At 44.9% G+C, this 15,210-nt stretch overlaps 1 protein-coding gene across 3 annotated transcripts in view; it reads left to right on the top strand.

Annotated features, from left to right (window-relative positions):
• LOC134933532 (histidine--tRNA ligase, cytoplasmic-like) overlaps positions 1-15,210 on the top strand; it is an 81,767-nt gene that overhangs the window by 19,867 nt on the left and 46,690 nt on the right. For 2 of the 3 annotated variants that reach the window (XM_063928789.1, XM_063928788.1), the window contains 2 exons: positions 12,021-12,116; positions 13,461-13,580. The exons of the other annotated variant lie outside the window; for it this stretch is intronic. In XM_063928789.1, the coding sequence (XP_063784859.1) occupies positions 12,021-12,116; positions 13,461-13,580 (216 nt within the window). The remainder of the gene's footprint in view (positions 1-12,020; positions 12,117-13,460; positions 13,581-15,210) is intronic. 3 annotated transcript variants of the gene reach the window in all.

Raw genomic sequence — 15,210 nt, 5'->3', positions numbered from 1 at the left:
CAGTATCCGTAAGGATTGCAGTGATAAAGCTGCAACTGGCATCGTACACTGCAAATGTTACAGTATCAGTAAGGATTGCAGTGATAAAGCTGCAGCTGGCATCGTACACTGCAAATGTTACAGTATCAGTAAGGATTGCAGTGATAAAGCTGCAACTGGCATCGTACACTGCAAATGTTACAGTATCAGTAAGGATTGCAGTGATAAAGCTGCAGCTGGCATCGTACACTGCAAATGTTACAGTATTAGTAAGGATTGCAGTGATAACTTTGCTACTGGCATCGTACACTGCAAATGTTACAGTATCAGTAAGGATTGCAGTGATAAAGCTGCATCTGGCATCGTACACTGCAAATGTTACAGTATCAGTAAGGATTGCAGTGATAAAGCTGCAGCTGGCATCATACACTGCAAATGTTACAGCATCAGTAAGGATTGCAGTGATAAAGCTGCAGCTGGCATCGTACACTGCACATGTTACAGTATCAGTAAGGATTGCAGTGATAAAGCTGCAACTGGCATCGTACACTGCACATGTTACAGTATCAGTAAGGATTGCAGTGATAAAGCTGCAACTGGCATCGTACACTGCAAATGTTACAGTATCAGTAAGGATTGCAGTGATAAAGCTGCAACTGGCATCGTACACTGCAAATGTTACAGTATCAGTAAGGATTGCAGTGATAAAGCTGCAACTGGCATCGTACACTGCAAATGTTACAGCATCAGTAAGGATTGCAGTGATAAAGCTGCAACTGGCATCGTACACTGCAAATGTTACAGTATCCGTAAGGATTGCAGTGATAAAGCTGCAACTGGCATCATACACTGCAAATGTTACAGTATCCGTAAGGATTGCAGTGATAAAGCTGCAACTGGCATCGTACACTGCAAATGTTACAGTATCAGTAAGGATTGCAGTGATAAAGCTGCAGCTGGCATCGTACACTGCAAATGTTACAGTATCAGTAAGGATTGCAGTGATAAAGCTGCAACTGGCATCGTACACTGCAAATGTTACAGTATCAGTAAGGATTGCAGTGATAAAGCTGCAGCTGGCATCGTACACTGCAAATGTTACAGTATTAGTAAGGATTGCAGTGATAACTTTGCTACTGGCATCGTACACTGCAAATGTTACAGTATCAGTAAGGATTGCAGTGATAAAGCTGCAACTGGCATCGTACACTGCAAATGTTACAGTATCAGTAAGGATTGCAGTGATAGCTGCAACTGGCATCGTACACTGCAAATGTTACAGCATCAGTAAGGATTGCAGTGATAAAGCTGCAACTGGCATCGTACACTGCAAATGTTACAGTATTAGTAAGGATTGCAGTGATAACTTTGCTACTGGCATCGTACACTGCAAATGTTACAGTATCAGTAAGGATTGCAGTGATAAAGCTGCATCTGGCATCGTACACTGCAAATGTTACAGTATCAGTAAGGATTGCAGTGATAAAGCTGCAGCTGGCATCGTACACTGCACATGTTACAGTATCAGTAAGGATTGCAGTGATAAAGCTGCAGCTGGCATCGTACACTGCACATGTTACAGTATCAGTAAGGATTGCAGTGATAAAGCTGCAACTGGCATCGTACACTGCACATGTTACAGTATCAGTAAGGATTGCAGTGATAAAGCTGCAACTGGCATCGTACACTGCAAATGTTACAGTATCAGTAAGGATTGCAGTGATAAAGCTGCAACTGGCATCGTACACTGCAAATGTTACAGTATCAGTAAGGATTGCAGTGATAAAGCTGCAGCTGGCATCGTACACTGCAAATGTTACAGCATCAGTAAGGATTGCAGTGATAAAGCTGCAACTGGCATCGTACACTGCAAATGTTACAGTATCCGTAAGGATTGCAGTGATAAAGCTGCAACTGGCATCGTACACTGCAAATGTTACAGTATCAGTAAGGATTGCAGTGATAAAGCTGCATCTGGCATCGTACACTGCAAATGTTACAGTATCAGTAAGGATTGCAGTGATAAAGCTGCAGCTGGCATCGTACACTGCACATGTTACAGTATCAGTAAGGATTGCAGTGATAAAGCTGCAACTGGCATCGTACACTGCACATGTTACAGTATCAGTAAGGATTGCAGTGATAAAGCTGCAACTGGCATCGTACACTGCAAATGTTACAGTATCAGTAAGGATTGCAGTGATAAAGCTGCAGCTGGCATCGTACACTGCAAATGTTACAGCATCAGTAAGGATTGCAGTGATAAAGCTGCAACTGGCATCGTACACTGCAAATGTTACAGCATCAGTAAGGATTGCAGTGATAAAGCTGCAACTGGCATCGTACACTGCAAATGTTACAGTATCCGTAAGGATTGCAGATTCAGCTTTTTAGCAGAATTTGTAATCCTTTCAGTCACATGCTGGGGTCCGCCTATTTCAGGGCAAGGTCGCCCAGCATGCTACCCACCGCCCACCTACTGCGATCACGTTGTAATTGCGATCACGCCGCAATTACAGCATGGTCGCAGAAACTGAGGATGCCTCCTGCCGCCACTTTTTCCGATCGGAGCGGCTGCATGTGACGACATGCAGCCGCCCCGAAAACACAGCTGACATGTCCCCGTTTTCCTGGCGCAACCCACGAAAGCGCTCGGTCGCTGCCCGCCCCGCGAACGCCTCTGCCTGTCAGTCAGTAGTTAATACGATCCAATCGCATTAACTGCTCGCACATGCGCAGGACATTACCTGCACGTGCGCATAGCGGGGCCTTCTCAAAAATTGCGGTTTCATCGCTTTTGTCTTTGTGACATCTCTCTGATCGCTAGAGGACATTTGTTGCTTATTTTCTACTTCAGCGTTTTTGTTTTCTTAAAATCCAGCATTTTTTTTTTAATCAATAGCCCCTCCCAAGAATCCCAGTACCTCTCCCATATCTGCGGCCCCTGAAATCCCAAGCAGGGGCTGATTTTATCAAACGATGATTTTGTCGGTGTGTTGCAAGTCGCTGGATTTAGTAAAGCAAATCTGCTGCGTACCAAAGACTTTAAAACCTGACACCATCCTGATAAAAATACAAACCGCCAGACCTGCTTTCACAATCTAAATTGCAGTGTAAAAATAAAGCTAACATGTGTGGGCTACATGCAAAAGCAGCCAGTATTTACCCTGCACAGAAAAATTATAAATGTATTTGCTGCTCCCCTTGCATTGCAACATGGTTTGTTCCAGACACAAAGTTACTTGCTTTTTATGACTTGCTTCCAAATCCATATCAGGCCCATATGGCGGAACTGAAGCCAGTTTGAGCTATCTTGTATATCGGTGTGTATAAAAAGCCCCCCTCCTTCCCACTCAGTGCCCCGCTACTGTTTTAAAAATAAAGTCTTGATGCAGAGATAGACGCTTTTGCAAAAGCCATTGCGGATAACTCAGATCTGATCGCTGCTGTGCGTTTTCGCACAGCAGGTGATCACATCCGAACTAGGCATGTGTATGCACTGCAATGCGCAGGCACGTTGCACAGCTGCAAAGCGGAACGCCGGTCAGCTACGGGTTTATGCGAAGGATCCATTCGCACGGGCGATCGCAAGGAGATTGACAGGAAGAAGGCGTTTGTGGCTGTCAGCTGACCATTTTCAGGGAGTGTTTGGAAAAATGGAGGCGTGTCCAAGCGTTTGAAGGCTGGGAGTCTGACGTCCACAGCGCCTCGGCACAACCAGAAAATGAGGCTGGCGCTCCCCCAATTTTTGTAACGCCCCCAAACGGCTGCATCCTGTCAGTCAGGCTGCGGCATCCAGGGCACTGCAAGCGATTTCCCAGAACGAGGTCTGCACATGCACAGCTCTCGCACCATCAGAGATGTATATAACATCGTACATCTCTGAATTAGGCCGTGCATGCCTAATGCATCGTACTGATGGAAAGTAATTGGAAATTCCTGAGCAGCTGCATCTAGGGATAGTTTCCAGGATGCATAGATAAGCTGTTTCTACACATTGGGGGTCATTCCGAGTTGTTCGCTCGCAAGCTGCTTTTAGCAGCTTTGCACACGCTAAGCCGCCGCCTACTGGGAGTGAATCTTAGCTTATCAAAATTGCGAACGAAAGATTAGCAGAATTGCGAATAGACACTTCTTAGCAGTTTCTGAGTAGCTCCAGACTTACTCGGCATCTGCGATCAGATCAGTCAGTGTCGTTCCTGGTTTGACGTCACAAACACACCCAGCGTTCGCCCAGACACTCCTCCGTTTCTCCAGCCACTCCCGCGTTTTTCCCAGAAACGGTAGTGTTTTTTCGCACACACCCATAAAACGGCCAGTTTCCGCCCAGAAACACCCACTTCCTGTCAATCACATTACGATCACCAGAACGAAGAAAAAACCTCGTAATGCCGTGAGTAAAATAACTAACTGCATAGCAAATTTACTTGGCGCAGTCGCACTGCGGACATTGCGCATGCGCATTAGCGATTAATCGCTCCGTTGCGAGAAAAAAATACAGAGCGAACAACTCGGAATGACCCCCATTGTGCCAGACCGGTCAGTGTAGCGAGCACTGCATAGTGTATCAGGTACGCACTGGGCGGCTGCTGAGGGCTTTTCATGCTTGTCTGAAGTGCAGAGCAGAACTCTATTCATTCGTTTAAATGGGAAATTGGAAGTGCAGCCTACATGCGATGCGTTCAGCATCCCGGCGGTTGGGATGCCGGCGGTCATGTGACCAATGACGGAATGCTGACACCACTCCGGCGACAGCTGACTTTCGAAGTTGAGTATCGGGGTTAGGGTTAGGTACTAGGGGTGTGATTAGTCATTGCCGCCAGCTTCGAGAATTAGCTGTAGCTGACACCACCGGAGGGCTAGCCATAGTCGCCACCTCCAGGGGGCTAGAGTAGGGGAGGGTAGAAATACTTACCCCATCCGCAGTGGGGATCTTCATTGTCTGGATGTCGGTGTCAGTTTTCTCTCTTACTTCAGATCACACAGAGGCAAGTGTAAGGAAGTTCGGACATCCGACTTGTGGAAGTCGGCACCATTGTAACATCATCAGTGACATAGGTACCATTGTGATATCACCAGCAACATAGATACCATTGTGACAACATCATGAGTGACATCAGTACCATTGTGATGTGACATTATTAGTGAATAGGTACCATTGTAACATCATCAGGGACATATGTAGCATTGTGGCCTCTTCAGTGACTTGGGTATCATTGTGCCATCATCAGGGACATCATCAGTGACCTAGGTACCATTGTGACATCATCAGTGACATAGGTACCATTATGACATCATCAGTGACTCTGGTACCACTGTGACATCAAAGATATAGGTACCATTGTGACATCATCAGTGACCTAGGTACCATTGTGACATCATCAGTGACACAGGTACCATTGTGGCATCATCAGTGACATCATGAGTGACATTGGTACCATTGTGACATTGGTACCATTGTGCCATCATCACTGACATATGTAGCATAGTGACATGGGTGCCACTGTGACATCATCAGTGACATGGGTACCACTGTGACATCATCAGTGACATGGGAGCCATTGTGACATCATCAGTGACATAGGTGCCATTGTGACATCATCAGTGACATAGGTGCCATTGTGACATCATCAGTGACATATGTAGTAGCATAGTGCCATGGGTGCCACTGTGACATCATCAGTGACATGGGTACCACTGTGACATCATCAGTGACATAGGTGCCACTGTGATATCATCAGTGACATAGGTGCCACTGTAACATCATCAGTAACGTAGTTGCCATTTTGACATCATCAGTGACATAGGTACTATTTGTGACGTAGCTGCCTTTGTAATATCACCAGCGACCTAGATACCATTGTGATATCAGTGACATAGGTGCCATTGTGACACCATCAGTGACATATCTAGCATTGTGACATCAGTGACATGGGTGCCTTTGTGACATCATCAGTGACATAGATGCCATTGTGACATCATCAGTGATATAGGTACTATTTGTGACATCAGTGACATAGGTACCATTGTGACATAGTTGCCATTGTGACCTCATCAGTGACAGTTACCATAGTGATATCACCAGCGACCTAGATACCATTGTGACATAATCAGTGACATCATGAGTGACATTGGTACCATTGTAACCTCATCAGTGACATCGGTACCATTGTGACCTCATCCGTGACATAGGTACCATTGTGACATCATCAGTGCATGTCATACTAGCTACTGGGCTCTGTAGTCTTCACATTTTTCGAAAAACTACCAGGGGTTTCTGTTTTCACGGCTATTTAGAGTCTTCATGCAGATTTCACTAGAAGGCTAATAGGCACTACAGGATAACACTGAAAGACATGAACGATCTCGTTCATTAATGAATGAGAACGCGTTCATATCGTTCAGTGTGTAGGCACCAACGATGAACAATGCACAGCCCCGCGCTCGTTCATCGTTGATGCCGGGTCACTCATGCATGCCAATATGTACAATCTCGTCCATAATAGCATGCACTGCTATGGAGCTGGGTGACAGGGGGAGTGAAAAAACTTCACTCCCCCTGCCGCCGGGTTGCCCGCTGGCAGTATCGCCCATCGGGCACCTCGGAGGCCAATCGCCAGGTGTGTAGGGCCCTTTAGAGGCAGTGCAGGATTGCTTCAGCTCCAGAGTTGAGGACAGCTGAGAGCCAAATGCGGGAATCCTCAGCGAAATGCAGCAATGATGCAGCCCGGAACCAAATGCATGAACTGAATGAACATCCACAAATGACGTTGTAAAAAATAAATAGCATTTGGGTGGAGTTTTCCTTCTCTTTAGTTTAATCTTCACCAGATTTCTTTGAAAATGTCATTACATATAGAATTGAGATTGCTGGAGGTGCGGGATGCCGGCCGATCTCAGACGTTTTTTTAAAGGGGCAATCAATTACAAAGCATGGCTTTGCCTTGTAAGTGATTGCCCCATTAAAAAAACGCCCAGTACACCATTGCATAAAAGAACACACAACATTAGTTAAAGCCACAGACAAGGAAGGACAAGAACAGGGGCAATGGTAGGGCAACTCGCTGTAGATGGTGGGAGCAGGCAGCGATAACTTGCACTTGCAATGCTTATGCAGGATGACACGGACACCGATTCTGATGCTGCGGTCGGTGACGGGGATGTGTCGAGGGGGACGGCATGCTAAGGGGGTGCAGTTGATGATTGAAGCTGTAAGGGATGTGTTACACATCCCTAACACAGCTCCTGAGCAGGTGGAGGCCTTTTTCACAGACAGTAAAAAGCCCCCCCCCTCACTTTCCCGGCATCCAAAGAATAGAATGCTATCTTTGAAAAAGCCTGGGAAAATCCGGAAAATAAATTCCAGATCCCTAAGAGGGTCTTAGTTGCTTTTCCTTTCCCAGAAGAAGATAGGAAAAAGTGGGAGTCTCCGACGATAGTTGACGCCTCTGTCACCAGGCTTTCCAAACAGGTGGTATTACCGGTCCCTGAATCTACCGCGTTGAAGGACCCGGCAGATCGCAAGGTGGATGCTATGCTAAAATCCATTTACACGGGTTCAGGGGCTATACTGCGGCCTACTATAGCCTGTGTGTGGATTGCAAAAGCTATTGCCAGGTGGTCAATCACTCTGCAGGAGGAATTGACTACGATGGATAAAGGTGACGTTGATTTATTTTTACGCCATATTCAGGATTCTGCAGGACTCCTGGTAGATTCCATGAAGGACCTGGGTTCCATGGCTGAGGGGATCTACTCCATGTCCGTCTCGGCTCGCAGAGGTCTCTGGCTGTGCCAATGGTAGCGCAACTCGCTGTAGATGGTGGGAGCAGGCAGCGATAACTTGCAGGGGATTGTGGGAGAGACAGAACAGCTTTCAATAATCCTGTGCTCATCAGTTGGGCAAGCAAACAGTATGAGAATTGCTGAAAAAGGACAGGGAAAATCCGCACTAATTCAACTTCAGTAGATTCAATAGCAGGCATTTTCCCCCCGTTTTTTAATCCATTTTTGCCCATGCCATTTTTGTTTTTTGTCAAATCGGTGGGTGAAAACTGACCCAAAAACTGTCAAACGCCCACAAATTCGACAAAACACATGGATCGGCTGCGACTTTGCCGTTCCACGTGGTTTTCGCCCGTGCAAATTTTTCGACCAGTTGAAAAAATGGCACGTGCATTGAATAGGTCGAATGCAAATTCGACCTAAAATTGGACTAAAAGTGCCGTTTTTTTCGTCTGGTCGAAAAAACGGCACTAATTTAATACCCCCCATAGGTGGCATGGATCGTACTAGGGTAGAACAAGAGCTTACATTCCAAAAGACCCTTTCCATCCATTACAGTGATTGGGGGACCTGCCAAGACAGATGATCAGGGGAGTGTAAGTGTTATTTTAGCTAACTTACCCAACTCTGAAAACCTGTATTATTATATTGTACTAATTTATCATATTCCAAAGACAGAGGATCAGGACCTCTGCACAGATGCTAATCTAGGCCTCTAGAATAATAGCGTCCTATGTTTCTTATTGCTTGCATGGCACATTACAGCCTAGCTATGAGACTGCTCTGTATTAATTCAGACTAGCATATATGATTTTTTAATTGTTAATTACAGTTGTTAGGGGCCTAATTCACAGCAAACAGCTACAGGAAGACCCTATCTAAGGCGTTATAAATCTGTCTTCTAGTGCGATTCATTATTTATTAAGATATCACATTAGGTGTGTTGCGATCATGCGGCGCCCTTGGACTGCTTTGTGGATAATTATGTGTGTAATTTACTGTACGGAGTCTCTGGAGAATCCGCCCCCTGTGCTCTCATTTGTAATACATTATTCATTCATGCATTTTTTTTCCTTGTGTTTACACCATGCTGACTTGTTGGCGTATGCCAGATATTTATGCCCATCATTTAGATGTTGGCCCAGTAACCTATGCAAAGTAATTATACAGGAAAAGTTCTGTTTAATTACACTGCAAGCGTGCATATGTATTGTGCTGCCGCTAGCACTTTGCTTTTGCAGGATTGCAGGCTTTCTCCGGCACTGGCTGGGCGGCCGTCACAGTATTTCAGTGCGTTGTTTGTGCCGATGAAGGCAGAGGCTGAATTTGTAATATTAATAAGTTTAGTTTTTTTTTTTAATAGGTGTGTTGCCATGGTAATGGAGTTTATGGGAGCTGGGGGTTTTTACTGTGCATTTAGTCATCATTTAATTTCTGTATTAGGTGATGTAGGTGCTGGCTGATTGGATTTGCCAGTCTGTACGTGCCAAGTGCAATGCCAGCTAGTCCTACGTGCCTGCATTTGAGGGAGATTATGAAAGCAACACCTTTATGTGCCCGGCGCAGAACTTCTCCGTCTGAGAGGCGCGTCATCAAACTGTCTTACGCCCATCTGTAATTCTGTACCAGCTAGATAATGTGGTATGAGGCAAATGTGGTATAGAAGATCTAGGGGTAAATGTATTAAGAGGGGAGTTCTATTTAAGATGGGATGTTGCCCATAGCAACCAATCAGAATCCAGGTATTATCTTCTAGAACACAGGTTCTCAAACTCTGTCCTCAGGACCCCACACGGTTCATGTTTTGCAGGTCACCTGTAGATTTTTCAAATGTGACAGTTGGTGATACACAGTGCAGCTGTCGGGTGACATGGAAAACGTGAACCGTGTGGGGTCCTGAGGACCGAGTTTAAGAACCACTGTTCTAGAAGGTGCTAGATTGAGGAGAAGTAGAATCTGATTGGTTGCTATGGGCAACATCCCATCTTAATCAGAACTTCCATCTTAGTAAATGTACCCTTTACAGTAATTAGACAGTCATTAGGTGGCACCCCATATGGTCAACATGCCTTAGGTCGACCAGGTCAAAATGGAAAAGGTAGGGCAGCACAAAAGGTCGACATGGAAAAGGTAGGCAGCACAAAAGGTCGACAGGGTCAAAGGGTCGACATGGAAAAGATAGAGAGCACAGAAGGTTGACAGGGCCCAAACGGTCAGCATGGACATGGTCGACACACAAAAAGGTAGACACATTTTTTTGGATGACATTTTCTACGTTTCATGATATGTGACCACAATTATAGCAAACGTAGATGCTCTCCACGCTTCCGGGCAGGTTACTATTCCCAATCATAGACCACGGTGAATCAAGCAAAAGTTTAAAAATATAGGAAAAACACCCCAAAACTTGTGTCACCCATATGTGTCAACCATTGTCATGTCAACTTTTGAACCTGTCGACCTTTTGTATCTGTTGACCTTAAGCACTGTCTACCTTTTACCTGTCGACCTAATGCATGTCGGCCATATGGTGTGGACCTATTGACTGTCTATCTAGACGTGTAGATCTATCATCTGGATACCGGAAATGTGTGAGGTAGCTGTGCTTGGGATCAAGGGCCTAATTCAGAGGCCCGATGGTTTACGTACATCTCCGATGTTAGCCGATCTGCACGTGTGCGTCTCTGTTTCAGCGACAACGGTTGCAGTGCCCCCTAAACCCCTGTATTCTGTGGCTGTTTGGGGGCAGGGAAGGGACCACGACAGCCAGCGTGTCAGATAATAGGGCTGCGTCGGCCCTATTTCCTGGGCATGTCGAGGCCAATGGCATCAATGACATCGGCAGCATAAAAACACCAGCCATCCTAAGAAACCTGCGGGTGACCAATGTTCACACAGATGATGCTGCATCTTCAGATAGCGGCCATCTTGGAATCAGTATGAAAGCTATGCAAACCAAGCACACAGTAATAAACTAAAAATGCTGCAATGGTCAATAAGTCCGATGTTTTACCATCCGTATGACTGTGCATTAAACAGTGCTGCACTTTGCTGTTTCTCAGCCTCTTAAAAAACCTACAGTACCCTTAGGGGTGACCATCAACAACCATCAGTGGTTTTCCACCAGTGGTCGATGGTTTTACAATCGATTGTGGTTATTCAATGTTTTTCAGTGTTTCCTCCACCAACAAGAGACGGCCCTGCTCCTGTGTACAACTAAGGCCTACTCCCTTCCCTGACTGGCCGGCTGTTCCTAACAGCAGAGATGTCTATCAATAGTGTTATGCCATGTTAAATAAAGATGGCACCATCAATGGTTAACCCACAGATGGCCATCACTTCCTCCTCTCTCTTTACCTCCAGGTTCCTGCAGTTCATCACAAATACCCTGTAATGTAACACACATCCTTGGGCACAGATCATATATAATGGAGCACACAGGCCCTGCAATGAAGCACACCATACAGGGCACAGATGGAGCACACATGACCTGTAATGCAGCAGCACACCTCTTCAGTAAATCAACACTTCCTTGATCACCAGTCACCTGTAATTCATCACACATCCTTGGTCACAGAGCCACTCGTGCCATCAGTGTACTGGAGAGAGGCGGCCATTTTCTTGTAGCACAGGTTGGGAGAGATGCATCAAACCTCTGAGAGAGATCATTTACTAATCGGCTTCTAACGGTCAGTTTACAGGCTGTGTTTGAAAAATTACATTGGCTGATTGGTTCGTACTTTATCTCTCTCTGAGGCATAAGTTGGCATGGGGATCAAGTTTCATGTAGTAATACCAATATCTTATTACAGCCACTTATTTTAAAGATAACTTTATATTCACCGTATCAAATGGTGCACATCATGTATGTATTGAGTTTTAGAATTGTGCAGTTTTCATAGTCTAGTCTAGACAAATGGCAGCCTGTTGGTCATGTGAGTAGACAAAATGGCTGCCTGTTGGTCATGTGACTGGTTGGGTTTGGCATGGAGATTAATACTTTGAGCCTGGAAATAATGTATCTCTCCTGTGCTATAGTGTCCTGCTAAAGGCAGTGTAGTTTAGTTTTTATTTATTTTTGTGTTTTTCTTTTTAAAGTCCATACAATTTTTGTCTAGGGAGATGATTTGCTTTTTACATACAGTTGTTATAGGTGACACATGCTGTTCTTGTAGCTAATTCTCCATTGCTTGTTTTATGACTGAAAGGTCAGCCAATGCTGTTGCAGATGACTTATCTGCTTTGTGCTGTTGTAGGAAACACTCACAGGAAAATATGGAGAAGATTCCAAACTTATCTATGACCTGGAAGACCAAGGGGGCGAGCGTCTGTCTCTGCGCTATGATCTGACCGTATCCTTTTCAGAGGCTGGTTAAAAACCACTTGGCTTCTTATCAGGTCTTTCTTTTTTTTTTTTTTTTTTTTTTTTATAAACAGACATCCTTTTCATAGATAATTCTGAGCATATAAAATAGAGCAGGGAAAAAACACCTTCCTACAGATACACTTCCTGTGAAGCTGCCGTCTCCTACAGGTAGTTACCTGTACTGTATACATGTATGGGAGGAGGGTAAAAGAGATCGTAAAAGAGAGCTCTGAAACAGTGACGTGCGGTGAGGTAATTGGCTGGGGAGGCACTAAGATATATATATATATATATATATATATATATATATATATATATGATGTACAAATAGGCGACACTCTCTGACTTTTTGTGTACAAGAAAAGAGATGACCCCCTCTTGTTAGCTTGACGTTTCGGTTTTATTAACCGTCATCAGAAGATACAAAAGATACAACAAACAATCTTACCTTAATATAACTTAACACACCACGTGCAGCGTCCCCGGAGCCCCGGCAGACCCATATCCGGTTGCGTCATCGCATGTAGACACCACTGTCCACTTGATGACGTATACCCGGCTCTAAGTGCATACCCATCACCATGACAACACACAGCATTGGAGAAATGTAAATCAATAAAACTGCAGACTCTGTAAAACAAAGAGTACAGCAGACATTCTAAGAGATATCCATGTTAAACAATCGGACTAAATAATCACCCTTACATATTAAAGAAGAACACTTAGAGAAGTTCCCCCTCATAGAAAACATGACAAGGATAGCGTCTCATTGAGGCCGTTTGGAGCCACCGTGTTCAATCGGTGTATCCAGCGGGCTTCTTTTTGCAATAAAACTTGTGGGCAGTGGTGTCTACATGCGATGACGCAACCGGATATGGGTCTGCCGGGGCTCGACCCAACGACCCATAACCACCCTAACACTCCCCCCACCCCCCTCCCTGCAGCCTAACCTCCTCCTCCTGCCTGCAGCTTAACCATAACGTCGACATTCTGACAGTGTCGATATTCCACCTGTTGACATTCCCAATATGTTGACTCGTTGCCTGTTGAAATATTAACTGTTGACATCATAATTGTTGACCTTTGACTACATGCCGACTCGGACTCTTGTATTTTACTAATATAGGAGACGGAGTGGAAGGTTTGGCTTACCGACTCCACAGCCCAGGCGGAGTTGGGGTGATCAGACTGATGGGTGTGCTTGAACTGAAGATTTGCCTGTCACATAAGCTTAGCCTTGCTGTATAGAGCACAGGTCACCGCATGTAAAAGATGTGCACATTTAATACATCCACAGAACATGAAAAACACCTTAACTCCTTTTGGATAGGTCCCCTTTGCGCGCTTTTTGGCAATGAATAAAATCACCCATATCAAGCGCTACCAGATTGCCAGAGTTTACAGGCGTGAAAACCCCGGCAGGGGGCGCTACAGAGAGTTTTATCAGTGTGTAAGTATTAAAGAGTAAGTCGTGTCCAATGGATGAATGTTACATACCGAGTGTTCGTAAATGATTTATTGCACCCAACTGCACCTTTCTAATATAATGTATATAATGGAAACCTGTATTCTCCACCAATAAAAGGACATTTTGTGAATTAAAAAGTAGAATATGGGCAAAAGAATAAAAATATATATTGATATTGTAATGGGAGGCAGTCAATTGACCGCCTGTTTGGATCTCGGCGGTCAGGATACCGACGCCGGAATACCGACACCAGCTGAAATACTGGCGGTCGGAGTTCTGACCGCCGACTGGTTACCCCTCTTGGGTGGTGGTCCATGCCACCACCCGGAGGGGAGGACACGCTGCGCTCGCCGTCGGGATCTCGGCTGTCGGGCTCCCGCCATCAGTCTCCTGACCGCCTGGAACTCGTGCTGATCTCATTGTAACAGGGTCAGGGAAACAGGAACCATCACCTGGGGTAGATATCAGGGTGCAGCAGCTGAGAGATCACACAAGTCTCTCGGTTTGGTGCAGCTGACCTCAGCTAGTTTTATTATGCAGCAAAACAGAAATATACATCAAAAATGAAATACCTTGCCGAAAAAGAAAAGAAAAATACAAGGAGAAGTTTACCAGGCACAGCTCACTGGTTTTCAATAGCAGGTTTCTCTCTCTGAGACTCCATAGTCTCTCCTCTTTCCCCAGGCAGTGTGAGAAAGAGATGATAAGGCTAACAGTCTTTTTAACACACACCTGCAGGTGAAAGAACCTAATTAGCCTTCTGTGAGGCCTAAATGGATGGAGATCCCGCCCTCTCTTCTCACATCCAACCCAAGGACCCTTATACGATTTTTACCAAATGCTGTCAGCAGAACTAACACAGTATTCCTGGGGTTTTAAAACACATACAAGTAGGAAAGAAAGCTGGGGCAAATATTCCTGCCTCCCACCACTATTCCAGTGATCTTATCACAATATGCAAAACTGAGTTCAGGAGTGTATGTATGTATATATATATATGTGTGTGTGTGTATATGTATGTATGTGTGTGTGTGTGTGTGTGTGTGTGTATATATATATATATATATATATATATATATATATATATATATATATGAATGTATATAGATATATCTCTTTGGACACTCGACCACCTTTAGCCTTGACAAACAAACCCGTCTCTTCGGTCCTTTACTGCAGTGTTACATGTACCCCACCCTGTGAGTGGTAAGTGCATAGCTGTGCCCCGCTTCTGGTGCGGTGAGTGCTGTGGTTTTTACTCTGTGTGTATATGAAGGGGTTAATCTATGGTTAGCTCTTATTAACCGTGGCCACTAGCTTTCTCATGCACCCCTGTGTGGACTTTATTATCCTGAACCTGTCTCAGCTGTTCCTTAGCAATCATCTTTGAGCCAGTGCAATAGGTGACTAGTGTGCCTTTAAAAGCCATAAAGTCTGTGGCAGGTACACATTACATCTAGCAGGCAGATGATGCAGCAGTGTGGTAGTCAGGTTTTAAGACTCTGTGATAGTGTAGGACCTGTATGAAGGTGGGGTACCTTGAATCGGTATACAGGCTTCCGTGCATTGGCCAATCCACCAACTAAACCCCCATCATTTATTTATTGAATTG

Source organism: Pseudophryne corroboree, chromosome 6 (genome assembly GCF_028390025.1).
Source record: "Pseudophryne corroboree isolate aPseCor3 chromosome 6, aPseCor3.hap2, whole genome shotgun sequence".
NCBI lineage: Eukaryota > Metazoa > Chordata > Amphibia > Anura > Myobatrachidae > Pseudophryne > Pseudophryne corroboree.
This window is presented reverse-complemented; position numbering and strand designations above follow the sequence as displayed.